The sequence below is a fragment of the Pristiophorus japonicus genome, chromosome 1 (assembly GCF_044704955.1).
Source record: "Pristiophorus japonicus isolate sPriJap1 chromosome 1, sPriJap1.hap1, whole genome shotgun sequence".
NCBI classification, from domain to species: domain Eukaryota; kingdom Metazoa; phylum Chordata; class Chondrichthyes; family Pristiophoridae; genus Pristiophorus; species Pristiophorus japonicus.
Genome location: NC_091977.1, coordinates 299,353,188 through 299,380,841, shown reverse-complemented (window position 1 = coordinate 299,380,841; position 27,654 = coordinate 299,353,188). Strand labels below are relative to the sequence as shown.

Below are 27,654 nucleotides of genomic sequence, written 5' to 3'. Positions count from 1 at the left end.
ATTATAGTCCTCTTCAAGTACATGTCCAATTTCCTTTTGAAATTGCTTGGCAGTAAGTGGGCTTCTGGAGCGGCCATGACTGCTGCGACCAAGTTGTAGGTTTAACAACGCATATCGAAACAGGCTTTCAGCACCAGCTCAAGACTGCCGTAGCACTCGTGGACCTGTCAGTGACATATGACACATGGACTGCTTTTCAAGCTCTCCACCATTTTACCCTGGAGAACAACGATTCATCTTCTCAACTCCATGCTTAGCAACCAATGCTTCAGTGTGTACTATGGCAACCATGAGAGCAGATATAGGACGTAGAGCAAGGGGCTCCCACAGGGTTCTGTCCTGGCACCCATGTTATTCAACGTTTACACCAGTGACCTGCCCAAAACAGAGTTCCACAAGTTCATACATGCTGATGACATTGCCTTGGCCACACAAAACATGAACCTGCCCAACACCGAAGAGACCCTGACCAGTGATTTACAGAGGATGGAGACCTACTTCCGCCGATGGCAACTTCGACCAAACCTGCAAAAGACCGACACCTCGACATTCCACCTCAACACCCATCAAGCAAACCAAGCTTGGAACGTCTCCTTTTGCGGCGAAGAGGTAAATCATACCAAAAAACACTCCTATTTAGGAGTCCTGTTTAATCGCACCCTGTCATATAGACAACATCTCTAGAACCTTGGGAAGAAACGAGAGTAGGGTCAACTTGATCCAGAAACTCGCTGGATCCATATGGGGAACAGACGCTCAAACCCTTTGTATGGCAGCATTCACCCCGGTGTACTCTAGAGCGGAGTACTGCTCTCTGGCATGGCTATCAAGTCCGCATGCCAAATCCGTTCATGTTGAGCTGAATTCTACTTTGAGAATTACCACCTGTACGCTTTTATCAACATGAACAGCTTTGCTGCCCATGCTTGCAAACATCGCACCACCACACCTATGCCGCAAATATGCTGTCTCCAGCGAATACAACTGCTACACCAGCAAAGACATGCCGATCCAGGCCGACTTGAACATCTGTCCTAACATCTGTTGGGGAAAATGCTGGAGTCCATTATTGAGGAAGCAGTAGCAGGAATTTTTGGAAAAGCATAATTCAGTCAAGCGGAGTCAGCATGGTTTAATGAAAGGGAAGTCATGTTTGACAAATTTGCTGGATTTCTTTGAGGATGTAACGAGCAGGGTGGAAAAGGGGGAACCAGTGGATGTGGTGTATTTGGATTTCCAGAAGCCATTCGATAAGGTACCACACAAAGGTTACTGCACAAGATAAAGGTTCACGGGCTTGGGGGTAATATATTAGCATGCATAGAGGATTGGCTAAATAACAAAAAACAGTGAGTCAGGATAAATGGGTCATTTTCCCATTGGCAAACAGTAACTAGTGGGGTGCTACAGGGATCAGTGCTGGGGCCCCAACTATTTACAGTCTATATTAATGATTTGGATGAAGGGACCAAGTGTAATGTTTGCTGATGATACAAAGGTGGGTGAGAAAGCAAGTTATGAGGACACAAAAAATGTGCATGGGGATAGACAGGCTAAGTGAGTGAGCAAAAATTTGGCAGATGGAGTATAATGTGGGTTCACCAGACTGATTTCCGGGATGGCAGGACTGACATATGAAGAAAAACTGGATCGACTAGGCTTATATTCACTGGAATTTAGAAGAATGAGAGGGGATCTCATAGAAACATATAAAATTCTGACGGGATTGGACAGGTTAGATGCAGGAAGAATGTTCCCGATGTTGGGGAAGTCCAGAACCAGGGGTCACAGTCGAAGGATAAAGGGTAAGCCATTTAGGACCGAGATGAGGAGAAACTTCTTCACCCAGAGAATTGTGAACCTGTGGAATTATCTACCACAGAAAGTTGTTGAGGCCAGTTCGTTAGATATATTCAAAAGGGAGTTAGATGTGGCTCTTACGGCTAAAGGGATCAGAGGGTATGGAGCGAAAGCAGGAATGGGGTACTGAAGTTGCATGATCAGCCATGATCATATTGAATGGTGGTGCAGGCTCGAAGAGCTGAATGGCCTACTCCTGTACCTATTTTCTATGTTTCTTTACACTTTGGCAGAAAAAATAAAAAAACAAATGATTTAAATGGAGAAAAGTTACAAAATGCTGCAGTGCAGAGGAAACTGGGGATCCTTGTGCATGAGACTCAAAGTTAGTATGCAGGTACAACAAGTAATCAGGAAGGCAAATGGAATATTGGCCTTTATTGCGAGGGGGATTGAATATAAAAGCAGAGAAGTCCTGCTACAACTGTACAGGGACACCTAGAGTACTGCGTACAGTTTTGGTCTCCTTATTTAAGGAGGGATATACTTGCATTGGAGGTTGTTCAGTTAAGGTTCACTAGGTTGAATCCTGAGATGAAGGGTTTGACCTATGAAGCAAGGTTGAGCAGGTTGGGCCTATACTCATTGGAGTTTAGAAAAATGAGCGGTGATCTTATTGAAACATATAAGATATCGAGGGTGCTTGATAGGGTAAATGCAGAGAGGAAGTTTTCACTCATGGGGAAATCTAGAACTAGGGGGCATAGTTTCAGAATAAGGGGTCGCACATTTGAAACTGAGATAAGGAGGAAATTCTTCTGTGAGGGTTGTAAATCTTTGGAATTCGCTGCCCCAGGGAGCTGTAGAGGCTGGGTCATTGAATATATTTAAGGCGGAGATAGATTTTTGAGCGATAAGGGAATAAAGGCTTACGGGGAGCAGGCAGGGAAGTGGAGCTGAGCCCATGATTAGATCAGCCATGATATTGAATGGCGGAGCGGGCTCGAGGGCCCAAATGGCCTATTCCTGCTCCTATTTTTTATGTTCTTAACCACCAAACCGTCTCCGATCTAGTAGGCCGTTTTGGACCGTTGCCAAAGCCCTTCAGCGATCTCCCCGCAGCCTTGATGACCGATGGCTAAATGCTTTGAAGAACTGCGAAATACGGAATGGATCCTGAAGGATCAAACCTTCCTTGCAAACAGTGGACAAACATCAACTGCTTCAGAACCGATCATGGTAGATGCTGCCACCTTCTCCATAGGTGGAAGATCAAAGCAGCCCCATCATGTGACTGTGCAGCTCCTAATCAGACCCTGGAGCACATCATTGAGCACCGCCCTCAGAGGAAATTTGCAGGCAGCCTACAAGATATCCACACTTAGATGGGAAAATTTGGCCTCGATATCCAACTTCGATATAGGGCTAGACTTTGCATTAGTCTCCAGATCACCCAAAAGTGGACGATATTTCCAGTGTTAGCGTTTATGTTGGTTTTTGACAAATTTGCAATTAATTGATTATTACATTGTCTATATCTAATCTTGTATAATCAAATCAAATCGCAGCAAAATATGCATTCAATTGCAATGAAAAAAGGATCAGGAAGGAGGAGCTGCGGAGCGGGTGGAAATGGGAGGACGTAGGCACGCAAGACACTTTAACGAGGAGGCCAATGCTGCCTTAGTGGCAGAGGTAGAGAATTGGTGGGCACAATTGACCCGGAGTGGGCATGGGAACCCCCCCAACTGCTCCCCGCCCCAGAGTCTATCAATGAATCTGGATGGAAATTGCAGAAGTTATCTCAGCCAATGCCCACGAGGTAAAGGAGCCCAACCAGTGCCAGAAGTGCTGGAATGATCTTGTTGGGTCAGGTAGAGTATTACAATAAATAAATATAAATAAATGTAATTGCAATGATGAGTTTAATTGCAGATCTGATGTATTGTAGTTAGACCGGTAATCATTTAATCCAAACCTCGATCTTAAACAAGTTATTTGCAGGTGGTAGACGTAACCATGCATGTGATATGTATAGCATTTACGGTGGATTAGCATGTGTGTTGTGTAATAATGATAATGTGATATCTGTCAGTAATCTGCTATCTTTTATCTGTAAAAGTACCTAGCAATGATCTTATGTCATGCCATGCTAGTCACCTTTGCAGAAGAAACTTTTGAAGAATAGGGTTGAGTCGCGGCGCACGGGTAATGGGCGTTATATCTGGGCAGGTTGCCGCTCTGTCCGCGATCATCAATGAAAAGATGACGCGGGTAGCCGTGGCCCTAGAGAGAATAGCTGGGAACACGGATGCCACAGGGCTATCAGTAGTCCCGAATCCGGCACTACACCCCAAGGTGCCGCAGCCCCATCGCTAGAGACACGTGAGTCAGGAGGAAGTTCTTGCTTCTGGTTCAGAGGATGTTTCCTTGGAAACGTCCTCTCCATCAGCTGTCCAATCAATGGATCTGCCGTCGCCGTCACCCCCTCCTACCGAAGCAGCACTCAAGGTGCACTGCAGGAAAGCGACTTGGAGTTGGTAGGGGGAGGGGAAGACGTGGGGTACACACCCGGGGGAGAGGAAAGGAAAGGAGGGGCTTGGCCGCATGCAGGGATGGAGGGAGTGTTATTCTAATAATTTAAAAAAAAATGTGTTGATTGTTGGGTGGGTGGTTGTTTAAATTGTTTGTTGTTCATTTACCTATAAATTTTAGTTTTTCACTGGATTGTGAGGGGGGTGCATACATGTTAAATTTTAACGACAACAATAATTTTATTATGTATAAATGTTTCAAATTTGGGCTGGGGGAGGGGGATACTGTTGTATTAATAAAAATAATTTCTTTAGTAGCGATAATTAAAAAAAAATTTAACTTAACATTGTTGTGCATTGTCTTGCAGTAATGTTAAGGATATACAAACACTGATTAATCCAGGCTATGAAAGATGAACATTAAACGTAATGTAAATCAACTGTAACTAACTGTCACCAATGTTAATGCATTTATGCGCTGCAGACACAACAATCTTGCAGCTGCGTAACTACCACCAACGTTATTTCAAGCAAAGCGTTCATTTATGAGCTTCTGATGCAACAGTCTTGCAGCTGCGTAACTACCGCAAGGCTTTTTCTGCAGTCTAGAGGGGGGGGTGGGGGCATGGGTTCGACATTGGCCTGATTGTCTTCTCCGAGGTCCTCGTCCCGCCAATCCCATCTGGCAATTCTTCTCCTCTAATGATAGCCTTGTTATGCAGCATGCAGCACACCGCAATGAATTGAACGGCCTGCTCAGGGTGGTATTGTAATTCACCTGAGTGGTCCAGGCATCTGAAGCGGTGCTTAAGCACTCCAATTGTCTTTTCGATGATATTGCATGTGGCTTTCGTTGTATTGCTTCTCGGCTTCTGTCTGGGTCTTACGCAGTGGTGGGGGGGGGGTCATCAGCCAGCTGGTAAGGCCATATCTTTTATCACTCAGCATCCAACCATGACCTTATGGCTTACTCTTAAACAGGTCAGAGACAGTGCTCTCATGCAAGATGTGTGCATCATGGATGCTGCCTGGAAATTTTGCATTTGCTGGTGGTCGACAACGAGTTGCACATTCAGGGAGTGGAATCCCTTTCCATTCCGAAAAACTTCTGCATCCTGAAAAGGTGCTCTCATGGTGATGTGCATGCAGTCTATTGCTCCCTGCACCTTGGGGAAGTTTGATATTCTCAAAACCCAGAGTCCTCCCAGTCTGTGCCTCCCTGGTCATAGGCAAGCTTATAAAGTCCAACCTTCGAGTGTAAAGGGTTCAGTCACCTGTCGAATGCAGCAACGTGTGGCGTGCTGAGAGCGCAAATGTCGGTAGCTGAGTCCTGAAAGGATGCATAGAAGGAAAGTGCCGCAGTAACCTTGACCTCAACGGACAGTGCGGTCCTGATGGTGCTGTTAGGCTGCAGATCTCCCTTAATGAGCTGGCACATCTCTCTGAAATTACAGGCCCCATTATAATTACTATTATATGTATGTGTTCTTCAGAAATAATAAATTGTCCTCCTAAAACTCAAAATTCAAATCGACCACAATATGGTAAGATGGTTGTTCAGATTTTAAAATCATCTTAAAAGAACTCTCCGATTAAATCAAAACTCCCAGAACTTGAAGCAGTCTTTTATATGAAAAGTCCTCCGATTTACAAAATGGCTTCCATACTGCTGGGTTAAGGTCGGGTGAGTGCAGCTTTTTTACAGCGTTTTGTTTTTGGCCGAGCGATCTTTTCGGTGTGATACATGGGCAGTTTCTGGGTGTTAGTTTCCTTTCTAAACAGTATTCTGGGCGGTGCACTATTGTTGACGTCATAATTTTGGAAAAAAAATATGGGCGAGCGGTTTAACTAATTTTAGGCGTTAACTTGATGCTGAAACTAACGCTGATGATAAATGGATGTTTGATTCCATTTTGGGGGAAAATGGGCGTTATACTTCATCTCAGCGGTTAAGTGGGGGGTAACGAGGCGAAACTGATGGAAAGTCTGCATTTGATTTGCTTTGCTACTACCATATGAAAGAAGAAGAAATAAACTTTTGAACTCGCATGTTCAGCAGTGAATAACTTCAAATTCACTGATTGGCAGTAGTCACATTGTAATGTTGAGAACATGCAAGACCAAGCATAAAAGTATCATTTGCATATAATGCAGCAAGCTGTGATTTTACACCAGATGGTACACAGTTACAATATACTGAGCCATTTTTTTTCTTAACTAGTTTATTTCAGGTCTTACAGCTGTGCAAAAATACTGAATTCATGTAAAATGTTAACTTAGAACACTGTCTGCGTGATCACAATATTTAAGATTCAGAGAGATGACATCAAATAATGGAACAGAAATGGCATGTTTTGATAATTAGTGGTTTACATGGTTGGTTTGGTTGTCATGTGCATCCTACACTGAGGATGGGAAAACATGAGTAAATGCACAGCTGTGAGGAGGTATTTTTTGTAAATTGTGTTAGTGTCTCTGGCTGTATTGACCCAGCATTAACACCGCTGTCAAGCACTGCTCAAATTGTAATGTAAATCTGGAGGAAGGGCTGACCTGACAAGTGTATTGTGAACATGGGGGTTCCTTGGACAATTTGTAAACCTACCTGCAGTCAATGTAAACATAAGAATTGCTCGATGGAATAAAAGACCAAGGTCCATCCAGTTTGCCTTTGACCATCCTGGTAGTTGCATGGTACAATGGTAATGGAATTGTTGACTAATCATAACAATCAGTCTGTGTTATTTGGCCTACAGCAGACCCAGACATGATCTCTGGAAAACCCTGTGGTGGAGACCTTTGTGAACCATAGGTCCAAAGGCATCTTTTTCTTCCCAAGCATGTTGCACTTACCAAGTCATGTCTTAAATGACTCGTATACTATATTGCAACATGTTATTTTCTAAAATGAATCTATCTAATTTGTATTTGAATGAACGCTTACTATCTGCTTCCACCATCTCCACAGGAAGTCTGTTCCATAGATTGGCCACTTGCTCACTGAAATGCTGTTCTGGCCGATTTAATATGACTTTAATCCCCTTCAAGCACAGGCCATGTCCCCTGGTTCTACTGCTGCGGACGGGTGAAACAGCTTGTCTGCATTATCTAGTATGTTTTAGAATCCTCAAAACAGCAATCGGTTCACCTCTCGAGCTTGTCTTTTCCCAGTGAGAACATGCTCAATTTACATAATCATTCCTCATAATGGAATCCCTCCACCCACTCAATCATTCTGGTTGCTATTTTCTGTTTCCTTTCAATAGCTGCAGCATCCTTTTTGTACTGTGGTGACTAGAAATGCATACAGTACTCGAAGTGCGGTCACACCAGTGATTTATAAATGATTTACCTCCCTTTTGGTTCAATATTGACTTTTTAATGTGTCCCAACACCTGATTTGCCCTACTTGCTGTCGCTGAGCATGGTTGAGACACTTCAGGTGCTGTGCCCATGCTGTCTAAATGTAAATGTTAACAGCTGTGATCGGAGCTCTATGTAAGCACACACGGGAGGAGCATTGACTTGGGCAAGAGTCTTGGCGTTCCAGTCAGGCCGTGTCAATGGGCTGCTGCCTGTCTGGAACCAATAGAAGCTCTGGACTTTCGGCCCAGGGAGCAACCTGGATGTTAGACCTGAAAATGCCCCCATTCTGCCGATGTCCAGTTGTGTTCAAATTTCCTGCAAATCTCATTAGAATACACCTGAACATAAACAATCGGGGCCCAAAGGAAAGCACCAGCTCGCACCATAGATTTCTCCAAGTATGAACATTTAACTTTCCACTTATTCATCCATAAATCTTTGGAATTCTCTGCTTCAGAGCTGTGGATGCTGGGTCTCTGAGTATATTCAAGACAGAGATCGCTAGATTTTTGGATATTGAGGGAATCAAGAGATAAGGGGATAGTGCAGGAAAGTGGAGTTGAGGTCAATGATCAGCCATGATCTCATTGAATGATGGAGCAGGCTCGAGAGGCTGTATGGCCTACACCTGCTCCTAATTCTTATGTTCTTATCAAAATGCATTAAGAGAAACAGAAAATACACTGCAGGTGTCGGTGAGGATAACTTTCGTAGCCTGGGGTAGACAACAGCAGGAATGCACGAGTTTGTGGCTTAGTTTGTTTCCTTGTGCAGTTGGGTTTTTCTTTGGTAATCACAATTAACACAGATAAGCTGTGGGGTTTAATGGAGATATACAAATATTCATTCCTGCAGCAGGAAATGCAAGCTCATCTGAACTGTTCTATTTAACTTACTGTTGTTTGCTTTGTCTCAAATTAAAGCCATATTCATTTCGAGAGAACCATACTGGTGTTTTTGAACCATGTGCCTCTTAATCACGTGTGAACATTGACCACCTCAAAACCAGCCTAGGTTGCAAGTTGTAGGCCGGTTAACTTGCAGAACTACCATTGAACACGTTCTTAAAAGAAAGTTCAAATAAAACTACACTCTCAAGCATTGCTGTCACTTGTATCTGTCTTAAGACTGTGTCATTTCGAAGTTTTGCAATTTTCTCTGTGAAGTTGCTTTGTATCGGCATCAAATGGAAGAGATAAGTCAGAAAAGCCCTAAGATTTTTAGGCAGAAATGCAATGTACATCCGACAGACAGGCCAGTGGGTCTTTGGGTACCAACGGAAGTGGCTACAAAGTCCGAGCTGAGGGAGGCAACGTGGAGCTGTGGACATGTCCAAATCATAACTGGGGGAAAATGTAGTGGAGAGAAATTATCCTTCAACCAGAGAATCAGCATTTAAGGTGGCCATTTGTAACTTTGAAAATCTGCTGGGTAATTAAACCTTTGGCAGTCCTTCCCCCTCAGAATGAGAAGACCGTATTCTGTGTCTTGGCCATGCTGTACCCGACCTGAGTGTTCAATGCTGGCAGCAAGTGTCCAAAAATGGGAAACACCGTTCCACTCGTAGGTAAGCCACCCCTCGTCTTACTGTGATGAGCGCAGAATGCTTTGTTTTTGTTTTTTTAACCCGCTCCCCCCACCCCCCCCCATCCACGACTATACATTTGCAAGTAACAAAGCTCATCTTGGGGCTTCAGCCTAACTCTATTTACTGCATTTCTGCCCATGGCTATCTGTTGCCGACAGTTTATTGATTATAAATGAAGTCGGAGTACTGAGATTCTCTGGCTGGACACTGAAGAATGAGAAAGGTCAAGAATCAGTGAGTTTTTATTTTAATTAGCAATTAAGATTTCTTTTAAAAACTTTTTTTGCAAAAGAAAAATATATATTAATTTTAAATGTGATTCAGTGTCGACTTTTCACAGATGAGACAGAAACCAATTAAAACCCTCTTTTTTTTTTTTTAGAAGCAATGCACTTAACTAAAATTGTATGTGCATATGCCTGTGAGGATCTTGAATAAAATTATATTGGATATCTTCATAGGAGGGAGTCATCTAGGAAGGAGGCAAAAGAGAAAGTCTGGGAGAGATTGCTGCTGGGCTCTTCACAGCTTGAATCCCACCTTTTGCACCTGCTTAATTATAACTTGAAATTCCAGTTGCATCCTGAAGTGCAATTTGAAATAGCTGCTTTTATCCTTTAGCAGTTTTGACATTGACTGAGGCAAAATGGACTAACTTTCAATAGTGCTGCTTTGTGATAAAGCTGCGAGCACAGATCTAACTGAAATAGTGCACTGTCTCGTAAAGCAGCAAAAGAAAATTCACGTGTTCTGATGTGAAGGTTTGAGACTGGTCGTCACTCTCGTTTCTGGTATAGTATTTCAGCTTGACTTGGTTCTCTTGGATTGTTATGGTCTATGATGTGAAAATAGATCATGGTACATATTTGCAATTTTGGCAAGCAAACTGCTGCAAGTGTCTTATAGCAGTTACAACACTGAAATAGACTAATTTGTCCCAACCAGTTCATCTCGGTGTTTACCTTTCTTAACAGCAAATAGCCTTCATCACATTTACTCACCCTGCTTCCATATCCCGTTGTCCTCTTTTTCCTTCATCCTGCTCCCCAATCTAATCTTGAATGTTGACAATGTCTGCCTCGACCACGAATCCTGAAAGTAAATTTCACAGCCTCTCAACGCTCTGTGTAAAGAAGTTACTCTTCCTCTCTGTTCTGAATCTCTTAGTTAATCTTGTATCAATGGCCCATTGTTCTAAACCCCAGATTTTCATCATTTTAAACACTTCCTCACTTTCTAGCCCCACTAAGCTGTCTAACTAGGGCGTTTTCATTGAATATGTAAAATGTAATTGAAGGTGATGTAATTGTGTGTGGTATAAGCTAAATGTGTCCATTTGAGTTACCTAGAGGTGCTTGCCATGTACCAGGGCATACCCTCCTGAGAGGAGATCCATTTAACATGAATGTAATGAACCTTTGGTTCAGAGTCCAAGCATGTAACATTAGTTTGAGTTCTTTGGCAGTTATACAAGACAGGCAACACACAAACTGACCATTGAGGAGGACACATGTACAAATGTATATGGACAGGTTAAGTGAATGGGAAAGAAGGTGGCAGATGGAGTATAATGTGGGGAAATGAGGTTATTCACTTTGGTAGGAAACCTAGAAAAACAGAATACTTTTTTAAATGGTGAGAAACTATTAAATGTTGATGTTCAAATGGATTTAGGTGTCTTGTGCACAAAACACAAAGTTAACATGCAGGTACAGCAAGTAATTATGAAGGCAAATGATATGTTGGCCTTTATTGCAAGGGGGATGGGGTGCAAGAATAATGAAGTCTTGCTGCAATTGTACAGGGCCTTGGTGAGACCACACCTGGAGAACTGTGCACCATTTTAGTTTCCGTACCTAAGGAAGGATATACATGCCTTTAGAGGGGGTGCAACAAAAGTTCACTAGATTGATTCTTGGGATGAGAGGGTTGTCCTATGAGGAGAGATTGAGCAGAATGTGTCTATACTCTCTGGAGTTTAGAAGAATGAGAGGTGATCTCATTGAAACATTGAAGATTCTGAGAGGGTAGATGCTGAGGGGTTGTTTCCCTGGCAGGAGAGTCTAGAACTCGGGGGCATAGTCTCAGAATAAGGTTCTGCCATTTGGAACTGAGATGAGAAACTTCTTCATTCAGGTTTGTGAATCTTTGGAATTGTCTACCCTAGAGGGCTGTGGATGCTCAGGGCTGAGCAGGGATATTCAAGGCTGAGATCAATAGATTTTTGAACTCTAAGGGAAAGTGGAGTTGAGGTTGAAGATCAGCCTATTTCTGCCCCAATATGTTCTTATGATCTAGTTCAAAAGCACACACATTATATTGAGTTTATTTTAAAAATTTAGGAGATATAATAAGTTTACAAATTTACGGTGTACTTTTCCATCAAATTGAGGTATTTTGGATCAGGCAATTAAGTCATACCCCAACTACTCCTGTACCCCACATCTTAAAATAATCGACAGTAGGCTATTCAGGCACACTATATGGTGCAGGCTTCACTTAACACCAGGATTTTGCTTCAAAACATTCATTGCCTCAATTACACATCCTAATAATTTTAATATGACATTATTGGTTCCCAGCTAGACTTGAAACATTTGGTGACCAGCATGTCAACGTTCCTGTGAAGTGCCTTGGGACATTTTACTAAATTAATGGCACAATATAAATACAAGTTGTTATACAGTAATTTGACCAGGTTTCCCTTCCCAACTTGTTTTTTGTAGTATTTTTTGTTTGGACTCAATGTATTGCAGGAGCATGAATTAATTCCCAAAATTACAAGCGAAACCTATGCAAATAAGTTACTGACTTGATTATTGTGGGTTTTATTCTGAAGTTGGTGATCGAGGAAGCAGCTTCATTGACCAGACAATGTTCATGGATTGCACCACGTGAGTGTGGCTTAGACAAGCAAATGCATTGGGAAAACCTGTTGGAAGTGCTAAGCAAGCTGCCAGATCCAGATCTGCTCTGTGTGATAGTTTCTCACATTCTTCACTTGCCAGCTTTCCTTGGTTGCGAGCATTCTTGCCGCAAGGTCAGAATGTTGGAGATTTGTGTTTATAATCTCGGTGTGACACTTCCGTGTAGTACTGAGGGGAGTGCAGTATTGCCAGGGTTGCTGTCCTTCACATCTATCAGTGATCCAGGTGGACATTAAAGCTGCCATAACACTATTCAGAGAGAAACCGGGAGAGTTCTCTGTGCGCTGGTTAGCTTTCCTGCCTCGATCAGTACCACCAAAAAAACAGACTTACTAGCTTTTCATTCATTGCTTATTGCACAACACTGCTGCCAAGTTTGACTATAACACTCCCTGCCCTTCAAAGTGATTCATTGTGTGAAACATTTCAAAATCTTTGAGACACCCAGAAAGGCATTGTATAAATGAAAGTCTTTCTTCTGCTCTGGAGTGAATAAGACTCTCCTGTTTTGGTCGTTGAAGATATCATCCAATGAATATGTTTTTAAATAACAGTCTGAAGAGATTGATTTTTAATTACATTATCCGAGTGTTGATGTTTGTAACACAATAAACATTGAAGTGTTTTGTCTCGGTCCTCCGACAGTCTTGAATCATTTCATTGGTGCCAATAATAAATATGCACACCTATGCTCTCGAGTAACTTGAAATGGCTGCAACTATCAAATGCAAGTTTGTGTTATGACGTAATCATTGGTAGCAATCCCAGGAATTTCCCTTCTCGGCAGTGTCTGTAGGTTAAAGGTTGGAAGTATGTGATTATTGTGATTAAAGGAGGTGAATTTCCACGGAGCTTTGCTGATGCAGCTTTGGTGGTGGAGAGCATGAAACTTGGGGAAATTTACCTTCCATGTCTATATTAAAAAGCATTTGCACCTTGATTTTAATTGCACCTCCTTATGTGTCTTGGTATCAAATTTTGTGAAGTGCCTTGTGATTTATTATCTTAAAGGCACTATATCAATGCAAGTTATTGATGATGCATTTTTAATGTTTGCAATGCAAAAACAGCATCTCAGCAAAACTGATGCATGACAGATTTAGCTCCCCATGCTTCTAATTCTTTTACCTGCATTTATCAGCACAGTGACATCTCTGCATTGGTGATCTGTTATGTGACACACTTTTCCCATGTTGTCGAAGGATAGTGTTTTTTTATTTAACACTGTCTTGGTGAAAATTATAGTGCTTAGATTCTAAGCAAATTATTAATTCAAGATCTATTTTCTCCACAAGCACTCCCATTTGTCTTGTTCCGTCTCCCTGTTCCACATGTGTCCATGTGAGCAGCAGTAGTTTGTTTTTTTGTCTTCGGGTTGTGAAGTGTATCCTTGTATCCTGATTTAAGATGGAAGCATTCAAGTTAATGTGAAGAAGCGACCAATCCTATTGTGCCCACAGTTTGAATAGGTTACTCAGCATAAATTATTGATGGGTTATACTTTATAGATTCTGCCTATTGAACTGGCATCATCCACTTGCAAAATGACCTGACTGGGCAGAGTTCTGCACAAAAAAAGTGTGAATTAAACTGGATGAGACAGTGTCGATGTGGGGGATATGATTTATTGATTTATTCTCATGTGTAATTTGAACCCAATTAATTAAAAAAAAAAGAATTACACAAAGCTCCTGTTCTCTTCCAGTGCACGTTAACCATTAATAGGTCAAGGGCTTCAGTGATATATCACTGGGTAGAGAAATTATAAACCATGCCGGTGGAACAATAGAATTAACTTATTGTGAAAAAAAACCTATTGTTTCTAGTAATCGCTCAGGGCTGTATTTGCGAGCCAGGAGAAAACAACACTGTAGTGAGAGGTATTGGATAACAATGCAGTGGTTTCCTTCAGAAGAAACTGAGTGTGTCCTATCAGTAACAACAACTTGTATTTATATAGCACCTTTAACAAAGTAAAATGTCCCAAGGTGCTTCACAGAATATTATGAGACAAAATATTTGACACCGAGCCACATAAGGAGAAATTAGGGCAGATAACCAAAAGCTTGGTCAAAGAGGTAGGCTTTAAGGAACGTTTTGAAGGAGGAGAGAGAGGTAGAGAAAGTTATGGTTCATGCCACTGGATGGAGTGGAGAATGGGTGCTGTTGCGAGTTACTTTTTTAACCTGTGAAAAATGCATTTGCTGTATTTATTCAAAAAAACCGTCAATAAATGTGGTGCTTGTATTTGAATTTATAGCAACCCCTGGACACCGCTACCCCAGAGCCCAGATTCCCATAAGCAAGAAGTGGAGAGAACAGGCTGAAGCAGGTGATGCAGGTTGTTGTGTTGTGTGTCAATGCACTTGTTCCCAATCCCAACAGTGAGCAGATTTCTGTTGTGCGTTGGCATGCTATCATTGGCTAAAGCACTTGTGGTCCGAACATTCAGTTTTTGACCTTTTTTTGTGGATGGTATTTGTGCAATTATGACTTTTCTGTTGCTTTGAAATCACGTTGTGCTTTACAGAGATGCCAGCTGTTCAGAAATTTAATTTGCATTTTGTTTTGATCTGCCCGCTGGACAATATTCACTGGCCTAAGACTGCAGCTTTTCTGACTAATGGGTTGGTGTGTCTTAATTTTGCACAATGTGAAATGCCATATTTCTTGTGCCTTGAAGTGTATTATTTTCAGTCAAGTGCATCAGGTTCAGGACTGGTGTTGAAAGCACAAAAAGTGTGATAACTTCCCAAATCCATTGCACCAATAAAATATGATCTAAATTAGCCCGCTGGTGGAAGTTCAAACAGAAGTCTTTTTTGAGGTATTTACCAATTCTACAGAGGCTTAGCCTCACATTTATGATTGCAAAATGAATGCAAAACTCTTGACTTTTTGGCAATCTGCCACATGCTATTCACACTTGGGGAATAAAAATGAGAGAAATGATATTTTAATCTGCAGAATGATGTAGCGTGAAGGATGAGAAGATGGTCATTTACTTGGATCCATTATTCTTGGCGTGCAGTTTGTCCCCTAGGTACAATCAAATTGCCTCAGTGTCTGCATCACAAATGCAATGCTAATCATAAGCTTTTATTGTGATATCTCTCTTTTTTTTATAGTTTTACCACTTAACTCAGCTTACTTCTCCAGTTTCTATTATATTGGATGCTAACTATTGACAGTTCTAATGGTGCAGATGTTCCATTAGTTGTCACACTATTGGCAAGTGCAGCAAGCTGTAATATCATTTCAAAGGAGGGACGAATGAATCATAAAGCACAATTAGAGATTGGTGGCTGTTTATACAGTGGCTCACTTTTGAAATTTTGATAGAGCAGATTTACTTTTGGGTTTCACTCCATTAAATGACTTGTCTGCTGCGTTTAATGCATTTCTGATTTACAGTGCTTCCCTTCATCTTCGAAATCTTTGATCTATTTTTGAAAAACAGCAAATCACAAATCAAGTTCTCAGTACAATAACTGAGCAGAAAAATGCAATTAACCAAGCGTACAGCAGTTGAATCTTATCACATAGAATCCTACAGCACAGAATGAGGCCCATCATGCCTGTGCCAACTCTTTGAAAGAGCTGTCCAATTAGTCCCACTCCCGAGCTCATTCCCCATAGCCCTGCAAAAATATATTTTAGCCTTTGTCTTTATGTCTCCAATACCAATCCTAAATTTATGCCTATTTGTTCAGCCGGTGAAAATAATCTTTCACCAATTATCCTTTTAAATCCTTTTATTTTTATAACACCTCCACAGGATCCCCTGTAGCCTTCTCTGCTCCAGTAAATGGAATACTTTTCTATTTTTCATAGACAATGACATCAATAACTCCGAGGTTGTTTTTTTGCCCACTAAATGCTTTTTATTTCAACTCTTTCTGTAGTGTTGGTCTGCTGAAACGTTGAATCCCTTTTGCTGAATAATGGTATATATGCAGTGCATCAGTAACTGCTACAGATAATTTGAGATGGGATAAAATTATGTAAGTTTACTAATGAGATTTCTCAGTAAGTATTATTGAGGTTGTTTGTAATATAATTACAACAATTTAGATCCAGCCTGTAAGTTGAGAGGCTGGGCTCTATTTAAAAGCAGCACGTGTAAAGTGCTTTTATCCTGCAATTGCAACGATTCCCTGTCGCAGAAGCAATACTTTATTAAAAAAATTAAAAATTCCTAATCTTCCTCCTGTTTCCTTTTTGTTATAAAGCAAGCATATCAGTAAGAAAGGAGTACAGGCATCTTGGGAGATTACTTAGTGTGCAAATATAATTTTCCACAGCCTGCCATCTCCCCATTCCTCCTCCTCCGCCCCCCCACCCCCCCCAACACCCTGAAAAGAAGAGCCTGCCAGCCTCAGCTGTCTGTTCTTCCCTGCTCTGCAGCATTGGTTCTCCTGCTCAAGTCTCCACAGTGCCAGTCTGCAGCAGACTACATCAAATCGTCCATGTTGGAGGGGATGGTGGGGTGGAGGAGGTGGTGGTAACTCCACTGAGCATGAGGGAAATGTGAACCTCCGGTTTGAAGGTAAGGGTGCTTCTGTCATTGATGGCTACTCTTTTATTTTACAAAGAAGAATCAATTTGTCTTGTTTTCAAATTCCTCCATGGCCTCGCCCCTCCCTATCTCTGTAATATCCTCCAGCCCCACAACCTCCCCAAAATGTCTGCGCTCCTCTAATTCTGCCTTCTTGAGCATCCTTGATTATAATTGTAAGGGGAAAATGGGAAGGCTTCTCCTCCCATGAGCAGGCCCCCTGATATCGAGGGTCGACGCTCTCCCCCAACCCACGTAACAGCCCCCAGAGTTAGCAGACAGAGACGAATGGCAAGGTATAACGATCTTTTATTACGAACGTCCGGGAACACCTCTTATCACAGCCGCCTGTGATTGTGCTGTTCGGGGAGCATCTCCAATCATACAACTTTTATACATTTCAACAACCCCTCCGTTCCCTGGTAAGACCTCCCTAGATCTCTAATTGGACTACCTTATTAGTGCTACTTTGGATTGACAGGCCAAGACCCTCGTGACCACCATAGGCCGTGACTAGAATGACTTCATTAGGTCAGAATTTGTTGATTCTCCTTGGTGCCCGTGAGTCTGCCTCGAGCCTCTTCGCAAGGTCTTATCAATGTCTGTTTAGATTCTCACATCGTATCCTGTCGGAATATTATTGAATTGATAACTTCTGGAGCCTTGGTACAAGGCCGGAGAGAGGCCTTTTACCTCCTTATGGGTCGGTGCAGGAACCAGCACTTTAACCCTTGTCCCGCTGGTACCCCTAATGCCAAATTTCTCTTACAATTCCCCCCTTTTGGCCCTTGGCTATACGCCAAGCTGGCCATATTTCCTGATAACTATCTCCCTGTCGGCAAGTTCCAGATAGGTCCGTTCACCTGGGTGGCCATCTCCCAAGCTTCGGGACCTCCTGAGACCTTTCCCGCAGAGTTATATAAGGTAAGTCCTTCCTGTAGGATTGCTTACATTTTCATCCCTTATGGCCTTAATCATAGCGAGTGCCCTGACTTATCGTTTGGCCTGTTTAATTCGTGCACGTGTTAATCCCATCATGACCATCAGAATCAGGCCCTGTATTACTACAAGTACATGTGATATAATTCTTATCCATGGGTGGCTCTGAATATTAAGTCCAATGTTCCACAGCTTTGAGTACCAGAGCTGATCAGCCAGCATCGCGTTAGTGTCTCTCTGTAGGTTGTCTACTTCTTCCATCAGCTGGATATACTGTCATCTTTGATTCTGGATTCCTTGCACCAAACGTAAATGTTCCTCATTTAATTCCGGTGCCTTGTGGTTCCCATACCGCCTCCTTGTACCCCTCTCGGAGGGTATCCGTGACCGTTCCATGGATGATTTCCGTTGTCTTGGGATGTATGTGGTATCCATTTATGTCTATTTTTCCCATGGGCCTGAAACAGAAGTTAGGGTTGGTGATACAGGGGGTGACACCTCCCCTGGTCTTAATTGTCAGGTTGGCTGCTCCTGTGCTCACGCACCAAATCTCCATTCCCTTGTGGAGCAGCAATTGTTTCGGAATTATGTTTGAGAGGAGTGATACTCAGGATGCATCCGTTTGTTTGGTGGAATCTGCAATCATCATTCGTCATTCGTGGCGTACCTCGACATAAAACCACTTGGTTAATTTTATAGCAGTCAGTTATGTCAATGCCTTTGGTAATATTGTTCATTTTAATCACCTGTCTGGCAGGCTGATGGTAACGCAACCGAGTCTGGTTTCTTACTTCACTGATATTATCGATCTGATATAAGGGGTCTCCCTTTGTTACATCATATTGTGGTATGGACAACACAAATCCGATCATATTCACCCGCCCAGTAATACATCTGAATTTTGGCACCCATGCGTGACTATTCCTTTGTACCTCGCACGTGTTATTCATTTTTTATCTGGAGTCCAATTGTTAAGTATGCTGTTCGGGATCCAATCTGGTATGTCCCCATTCTGGAGTTGCTCCAAGTTATGTTGTACTTCACTTAATTCAGGCCCTATACCTGGAGCAAACTATCTCAGCTTGTAATCGTTTACTTATGTCGTTCCCCATTGCGTGGATCAAATTTGTCTTGGCATGCTTCTGTAATGTATGGGCCACTTGTAACAGTTCCCCTTCCGCGCCATCTCCCAACCGCGCTTGTAGGGCTTGGTTATCCATGTCCCTCCCCAGTAAACCCCTCAAGATTTACGTTGAGTTGTTAACCCGGTCGTCTATTGCATACAGGTCTATGGAATTCATCGTCGTAACCCCTGCCGCATAACCCGTGCCTAGTGTTTCCAGTATTCCCCTTTTTGTTCGACCTTGCCCTGTTCCCTTTCTGACATTAAATCTCAGGGTAGTGGATTCTGGGCCTTCGAGGATCCATTGTGTCAGGTTCTGGTGGTTTCATTCCCACAGAAGTTAGGAAAAATGATATCCATTAGGTTTAGGTTAAGTAGTCGCTGACACACCCCAAATTATATCCTTTCTTTAGATTCTTTTATTACTAGCCCCCTTTGGCTCCAGTCTTTATGGACGGGCTTATGGGGGGACGTGCGTGGTTGTGCTGGGAAGAGTTGTTGTCCCCAGGGTGGTTGTCGGGGCAGCGGTAGGGCTTCCTTTGGGCGTGTTTGGTGTCCCAGCCGGACCTTTATTTTCCAGAGACCTCCCTTGGTCTTCATTTTATCCCACTGGCCAGTTTTCCTAAACATCCTGGGGTCCCACCTCCCTTTCTGCTCCGTTCTGTTCCAACCCTTCTGTTTCTTGTGGGTGGATTTGGCTGCTTGTTTTGCAGCTTTGTCCGCCCAGGCATGAGCTTCTAGAACTGAAATTCCATCCAGTTCGTTTTCTGTGCCCATCCCCTTTTGGTCCGATGAACTTGCTCCTGTCCTCGGAACATCGGCAACCTGCTGCATTACGACCTTACTTAATACACTACATAGCCATGCGTTAAAATAAGTTCTGTCCTTGCTCCAGTCCTTTGCTGCTGGGATGCATATTTCGGCAGTTAAATTAAACAAAGCTAGTTCATGTAGTTGTGTCTTTCCTGCGTGTGCTATATCTCTCATGGTCCGTCTGTATTATCCAGTACCTGCGTGGGCCTCAAGGTCCCCGGTATCCGGAGTCTCCAGAGTCGAAGTAGCCGCTGCGGTCCCATCTCGGTGAGTGTTTTATCTGCAAATTTTTAAGAGATAGCCTGGTCGTCACCAGGTGTTAGGTTCTGGTCTACTCCTCTTTTATCCATGCATGTCGAGGTCACTCTGTGAAATCGGAGGTAAGGGTTAGGTTGGGTTTGTGGACTACACTTACCCACCGTGGGGTACATTGGCTCTATTGCCATAGGTGATGGTGCTATGGCTGCGCACTGCACTATCCGTCTGGTCCCATTTAAAAAAAAATCTCTTCCAGCTTATTTATCTTAGCCTTTAACTCTTGAATTTGTTTTGTTTGAGTATCTTTCTTTTATTTGTATCAGGCGAGTATTATTACTTAGGCTAGTTCTGTTTTTATTTTTATTCTGACTATCCAACCATTTCCTCTATCTGTCAGATGAGTCTTTTTTATTCTATTAAGAAATCCAAATTAATAATGTCCAGTATAAAACAGTTGTCAATGGAAAGGGTTAACTCCTTTACAGGTTTGTAAGAAGGCCTGATGTCATTACGTGACTTCGCGTAATCATCCGAAAATTTTTTTATTTTAAGTCTTTGTGCCTTCAAAACTTGCTTAGAAATTAGGAATCCGTTAAAACAGCAGAAATCATTAGTAAAGCTGTCATAATAAAAGTCTTCTCATCAGGAAAGACGGCATTTTAGATTAAACTCCAATTTTTTCTTAACTTCTAATTCAAGTACTTGCCAAAGAATTTTTTTTTAATTGATTTAAAACGAGACCACACATTTTTAATTTGTTTACTGAAATCCAATTTTCACATACGCTGTGTACATTCCAACATTTCGTTTTATTTTACGGTCCAGTTTACAGAGCAAATCTTGTGTTTTATTTCTCTCAGCACAAAATCTAAACTTCCGTGCCAGTTCCATTTTTTTAATAAGAATCTTAAAATTCAGTAAGATTCTCTAATTTTCAGTTTTTTCTTCCTGTGCTGAGTTCGCATAGCTTAGATCTTTTCTCCTCGTTATTTTCAAAAACCCTCCTGCTTGTTTAGACTGTTCGGGACTTTTCTTGATAAACAACGTCTATTTTGGAAATCTTTCAAACTGCAGTGAAACTTTCTCGTAACTTAAAATCATTATCAATGGAGAGTGTCTTTTATCTCTTCAAATTTTTTTTTCCAATTAGACCAATATCTTTTTCACAGCCGATATCAACTATTATTTAGTAAGTTATGTCTTTTTCTATCGCAAACGCCCCTTTTTTTGTCAGCATCTATTTAGTACGTTATGTCTTTTTTTTTTCAGATCTCCTTTCTTCAAATTAGGTTTTGTATTTTACACGGAGGGCTCGTGACTCCGTAAATTTGTTAATTTAAAATCATCAGACAAGCGAAGACACTTTTCCTTTCAAATTCGTTCAATTTGTTTACTTTCAAAGTTGCGTCTTTATCTTTTTTTTCTTTTCTCCATAACTAGAACAGAGTCTAGCACATAGGCTTTGAGGGCTGCTTTTCGTTATCTCAAATGTTCCAGTTTCAAGGTCGTTACAATGTCTTTTTTTCTAAACTGCTAAAGTGTGCCGTTTTAAAATTTTTTCAAAGTCCCTTTTACACCTTCGCAGATAACGCACCACTCGCCCAGGAGTTTGACCTGATCGCTGAAGGTATTTCTAGATTGTTTCCAAACCTTTTAGTTTTATTTCCTCCTTTTTTCTTTAAGAGATCAGATTTAATTTAATAATTTTTTTTTAGTTTGAATCCATGTCAGTATTTTGCTGTGCCTTCTCTTAATATCATTCGAATAAATCCACACCTGCGTTTCTAACTTAAAACTTCCTACATACAGGACAACACTGCAAAGGGTTAAAAAACTTTCACTGTTTGGGAAAAGTGGGTGGAGCCGCATTATTTTTCCAAACAGGCTTTCAGAAACATGAAAAATTCATTCCGCAGTCAAAAAAATCACACAAGGACTCTCACTCAACGACAGACATTCACAAAAGTCTCTCTTCATTCAACAAAGCCTATTAATTGTTTGGCCGGCTCTATTTTTGGATCCATATGTCACTTAAGATAGTCACTATCAGCTTTTATGGCATTACGTAGTTACGCAAGTTACAATTAACAATTGGTTTTATTCGGCTTTTTACTAGCTGTATTACCCATCTTCTTCTGGGCTATCTTGGGCACTCCCTTTAATTTGTGTTAGGTATGCAGGACATTATTTATATCTATATGTCTTCCCTTGGCGCCGTACACTCGTACTGCCACGCTTTGGGTCAATATATCCCGTCACTGCAGGGACGTCGTCTCCATATCCTCACTCTCTCATCCCTGCACCGTGCGCTCGTTACGCTTCGGGTCAATAGACCTTCCTCTATATCTTCCCTTGCGTCGTACCCTCACACTGCCGTGCTACCGCCACGCGCGCGCTTTAGGATGCACCTTTTGATCCCCTTCCACCTCTAGATCGTCCCCGTCCTCCGTCTCCGTCCCTCTTGGACCTGCTACAAATGGTTCTTTGTACAGATGTCCTTCCCTTGCGGTTTACAATGCCACAGCTCTAACTTGAATGTGGTAAATGAAAACATACTCCCCCCAACAGCTGGGTCATTGTTCCGTTCGGGAAGTCCGTACCCTGCTCGCAGCGTCAAATGTAAGGGGAAAATGGGAAGGCTTCTCCTCCCACGAGCAAGCCCCCTGATACAGAGGGTCGACGCTCGCCCCAACCCGCGTAACAGCCCCCAGAGTTAGCAGACAGAGATGAATGGCAAGGTATAACGATCTTTTATTATGAACGTCCGGGAACACCTCTTATCACAGCCGCCTGTGAGTGGAGATGCTCCCCGAACAGCATAATCATACAACTTTTATACATTTCAAAAACCCCTCCGTTCCCTGGTAAGACCTCCCTAGATCTCTAATTGAACTACCTTATCAGTGCTACTTCTCTAATTGAACTACCTTATTAGTGCTACTTTGGATTGACAGGCCAAGACCCTCGTGACTAGAATGACTTCATTAGGTCAGAATTTGTTGATTCTCCTTGGTGCCCGTGAGTCCGCCTCGAGCCTCTTCGCAAGGTCTTATCAATGTCGGTTTAGGTTCTCACATCGTATCCTGTTGGAATATTATTGAATTGATAACTTCTGGAGCCTTGGTACAAGGCCGGAGAGAGGCCTTTTACCTCCTTATGGGTCAGTGCAGGAACCAGCACTTTAACCCTTGTCCCGCTGGTACCCCTAATGCCAAATTTCTCTTACAATTATCGTTCAACCATTGGTGGCCGTGCCTTCTATTGTCTAGGCCCCAAGCTCTGGAACTCCCTGCCTCAACCTCTCTGCCTCTCTACCTCTCTTTCCGCCTTCATAGCTAGGGGATTTGAATATAGAAGCAGGGAGATCTTAATGCAGTTGTACAGGGCCTTAGTGAGGCCTCACCTGGAATATTGTGTTCAGTTTTGGTCTCCTAGTCTGAGGAAGGACATTCTTGCTATTGAGGGAGTGCAGCGAAGGTTCACCAGACTGATTCCAGGGATGGCTGGGCTGTCATATGAGGAGAGGCTGGGCCTTTATTCACTGGAGTTTAGAAGGATGAGAGGGGATCTCATAGAAACGCACAAGATTCTGATGGGACGGGACAGGTTAGATGCGGGAAGAATGTTCCCGATGTTGGGGAAGTCCAGAACCAGGGGACACAGTCTTTGGATAAGGGATATCCCATTTCGGACTGAGATGAGGAGAAACTTCTTCACTCAGAGTTGTTAACCTGTGGAATTGCCTGCTGCAGAGTGTTGTTGATGCCAGTTCACTGGATATATTCAAGAGGGAATTAGATATGGCCTTTACGCCTAAGGGGATCAAGGGGTATGGAGAGAAAGCAGGAAAGGGGTACTAAGGGAATGATCAGCCATGATCTTATTGAATGGTGGTGCAGGCTCGAAGGGCCGAATGGCCTACTCCTGCACCCATTTTCTATGTTTCTATGTTTCTATGTTTCAAGACCTCTTTAACCAAGCTTTTGGTCACCTGTCCTAATTTCTCCTTGTGCAGCTCGGTGTCAAATGTTTTATCTCATAATGCTCCTGCGAAACGCCTTGGGATGTTTCATTACGTTAAAGGCTCTATATAAATACAAGTTGTTGATGGATGAGTAGGAATCCTTTGTGAAGCTTTCAGTGTTGATCTGGGTTCCAGCACGATGCACATTAAATGGTGTCATTTATCATGTTACTTTATCTGCAAGTATATATGATAACTATGCTGTAAAGTATGTTTGAGTTTTTGGGGGTGGGTTTGGGAGGAGAAGTAACTACACTGTGCACAGGATACCACACCAGTTGACTTTTATTTAGCCAGCTAATTGTTCAGTTCTTAAGTTTGACATGTGCCAACATGTTATTTTGAAACCAGTTGAATCAAGCTGATTGTCTTCAGAATGTTGAGCCATTAGAAAACTATTTCCCAGTCCAACATTTTAAATATTCAGGGGGTTGCATGCTTTAGTTTAGCATTATGGGCAGTATGATCTCCCGAACAAAAATAGTGAAAAATAATCTTTAATCCAAAAAAATGCATCAAGCTTCTACTTCAACACTCTAAATGTGGGCAAGGTAGATAATAGGGCTTGAATTTTCCCAGCACTCAATTGCCGCCCCAAAAAATGCTAAGGCTGGGAAGATTATCGCAGGCAGAAACTTCCCGGGAAAAAAAATCCACCCAGCGAAAAATATGGGCCTTGCACCCCCAATCTGGGCGGAAAAGTGCAATTTCGGCTAAATTAGGCGGTGCCTAAAGAAAATGGGCGAAAAATTTAAAAATCCTATAAAAATTTAGACCGAGGCTGCGGGTTGGGCTTAACACCAAAAAAAGAATTAAAATAATTTTTCAAAAAACCTAACTTAAAAAAATAACCCCAAAAATTTTCCCAAAACACTTTTAAATTAAATCACCCCAACAGATTTTGAAAATAAAAAAACAATCACTTACCTTTTTCTTGCAGGCCTACTTACCTGCCACCCAGCTCTGCTGATCCTCGTGGGCGTTTTTATTAAAAATAAATTATACTTGCCTACAGGTCCTCGCTCAGCCAAAGATCGCGCCGGGCGATCTGTGGATGTTGCAATCTGGTGGTCCGCTCCCCAGCGGTACTTCGAAACCGCCGGCGTGCCTCAGCTGGTGAATTTTTTGCTGACCAGGTTCTCTCCCAAAACGGCCAATACCGCCGAGAAACCGGGCAGTGAAACAGTACAAATTCTAGCCCATAATGGGGATTATGTTCCTATTGTAAGATTAGGATCACACACATACCCAAAGAGTCTTAGGATTTGTAAGTTATTTTATTAAAGCATAATCAGATACTACATATGGTTATGATGGGTATAGACATACCACCTGTGACGGCTGAGAGTGGTCTACAGTGAGCGAAATAACCGGACGGACGGACAGACAGATGCACAGCGAGGCAGAGTGGTGTCCTCGGATTGGTGGATCCCTGCAGCCTGCGGCGTCAGACACCTCTGTTGAGTTGTTCCTCGAGCTGTAGGAGGTGTTAGGCTATTCAGCCAACATTAATCCACCCTGAGAAAGCCTCCGCCCCTAACTGCCTGCTTTCCCCTCTTGGTCACCCATTTTTATACTTTATTTTGATAGGCTGGTGGGTATCTGGTGTCAATCATCTTTCACCCATCCTATGGTCCAATTACCGGGGAAAGGGTATCTCTGGCAGTCCCTTCCCATCTAGCTGACAGTGGTTTCTTCCTCATTTCTGCTGAATGTCACGTTACATTTCTTAAGGACACTTTATTGCCTTCGTGGCCCCCTGCTGTCTGACTTCAAATCTTTCTCAGAGTACTTTGTTTGTTCTATCGTTGTGTGCTTGTCCTCCCTCATCAATTTAGTGCCCGGGGATGTTCGTCCTTGTGTTCGCCTGCCCTTATCTAAGCTGACATTCCTGTTATTCCTGCTATTTCCCAGCTGCTGGGCTGTGAAGCTGTTCTCTTCCGGTTTATTATCCCTTTTTGTAATTTGCAATTCCTTTGGCTCTAAACGTCTACTTTGAGATTTAACTATTTCTTAGACAATTTGCCTACAATCTGACTCCATTTCCCATTCAGTACTTGATCAAGGGAGAGATTGAATAGTTTTATTACATTTATCAGTTTAATAGTGGTGGGGAAATTGGGATGAAGATTGTATTCCCTGTGTCACTTAAAATACAAAAAATCCATCAAAAAATACTCGAGAATGAGGCATTAAAATTTAAAGAAAAAGGCATATTAACATTGGGCTTCTGCTCGAGAATGAACTACCTATTACTGATACTTTTGAATGCAGCTGCAAAGGTTCGGGTTAGGTCTTTCTAATAATAGTGTCAACTTATTTCCCTTTAACTAACTGTGACCATTATCGAGCATTGTAAGAAGCAAGTACATGCATGCACTTTGCCCTGACCTTACTACATTGGTGTTTGGCAACAGTGGGGGTGAGGATGGAAGAGAGAAAAAGGAGAGACTGATGAATTATACGAGACTGAAGAATGAGATGTAAGCACATAAAACTAAAGCTGAGGCGAGTGAGAATTACACCACACTGTGAAAGGTGTAGTGGTATCCTCCTGAAGGACTTGTTGGGATGTGGCTTTACATTGACTGGGATTTTAGTGAACTGTAATAAGCATGTGGAATTTTTGTCCAGAGCTAGATTTTGCTCCTTTTGATTGTGAAATACTCTAGTGCACTTAAACTGTGAATGACACCAGCTGTACAATTGTATATTTGGGTTTTACAAATTTGAATTGTGCCTGGAAAACCATTTTGACCCGTATAAAACTAGACGCTGCTGGTGACGGGTCTGATGGAAGAAGTCATTATAAATGATTCTGCTCCTATGCAGCCAGCATATCTCCAGCAGTGGCTTCTGTTCCTGCCCTTTCACTTGCAGTCATGGAATCCATTCCCATGTGTATGCCAACTATATTATGGCGTATTTGCCAGTGATATCATTTTTCTCCTCCCAAATTGTGTTGGTACCAACGTACTTAATGAAGACATTGCAGCTGAACAAAAATGAGGGAGCTGGAGGAATAACTGAGTCGAAAAAGAAAATATTTGGTCGCATCACTGCTTGAAATGCACAAATTTCAGGAAACCGTGTAAACAAAGAGATGTGTTTAGAAATGTTTGAAATAACAAAACAAAAAATTAGGGTTAGAAATTGGCAACTCAGTAACGAATTATTTCTGTTCCTTTGTTTTGTGATGTGGCCATGGCAAAGAACATAGACATATGAGGAGAGACTGGATCAACTGGGCCTTTATACATTGGAGTTTAGAAGGATGAGAGGGGATCTCATAGAAATATACAAGATTCTGACGGGACGGGACAGGTTAGATGCGGGTAGATTGTTCCCGATGTTGGGGAAGTCCAGAACCAGGGGACACAGTCTAAGGATCAGGGGTCGGCCATTTAGGACTGAGATGAGGAGAAACTTCTTCACTCAGAGTTGTTAACCTGTGGACTTCCCTATCGCAGAGAGTTGTTGGGCCCAAGTTTCCACACGATAAAAAACGGGCGCCCCTCCGAGCTGGGCGCCCGTTTTTCGCTCCTAAAACGGCGCCGGAAAAAAAACTTGCGATTCTGGAGCGCCCTGCAGCTCCTTGTCTGTTTAGCGCGGCGCCCAGGGGGGCGGAGCCTACACTTGCGCCGATTTTGTAAGTGGGAGGGGGCGGATACTATTTAAATTAGTTTTTTTCCTGCCGGCAACCCTGCGCGTGCGCGTTGGAGCG

At 42.4% G+C, this 27,654-nt stretch overlaps 1 protein-coding gene across 2 annotated transcripts in view; it reads left to right on the top strand.

The window, feature by feature from the left end:
- tmem65 (transmembrane protein 65) overlaps positions 1-27,654 on the top strand; it is a 105,537-nt gene that overhangs the window by 20,924 nt on the left and 56,959 nt on the right. The window contains exon 2 of one of the 2 annotated variants that reach the window (XM_070873242.1): positions 14,476-14,547. The exons of the other annotated variant lie outside the window; for it this stretch is intronic. Coding sequence (XP_070729343.1) covers positions 14,476-14,547 — 72 coding nt within the window. The remainder of the gene's footprint in view (positions 1-14,475; positions 14,548-27,654) is intronic. 2 annotated transcript variants of the gene reach the window in all.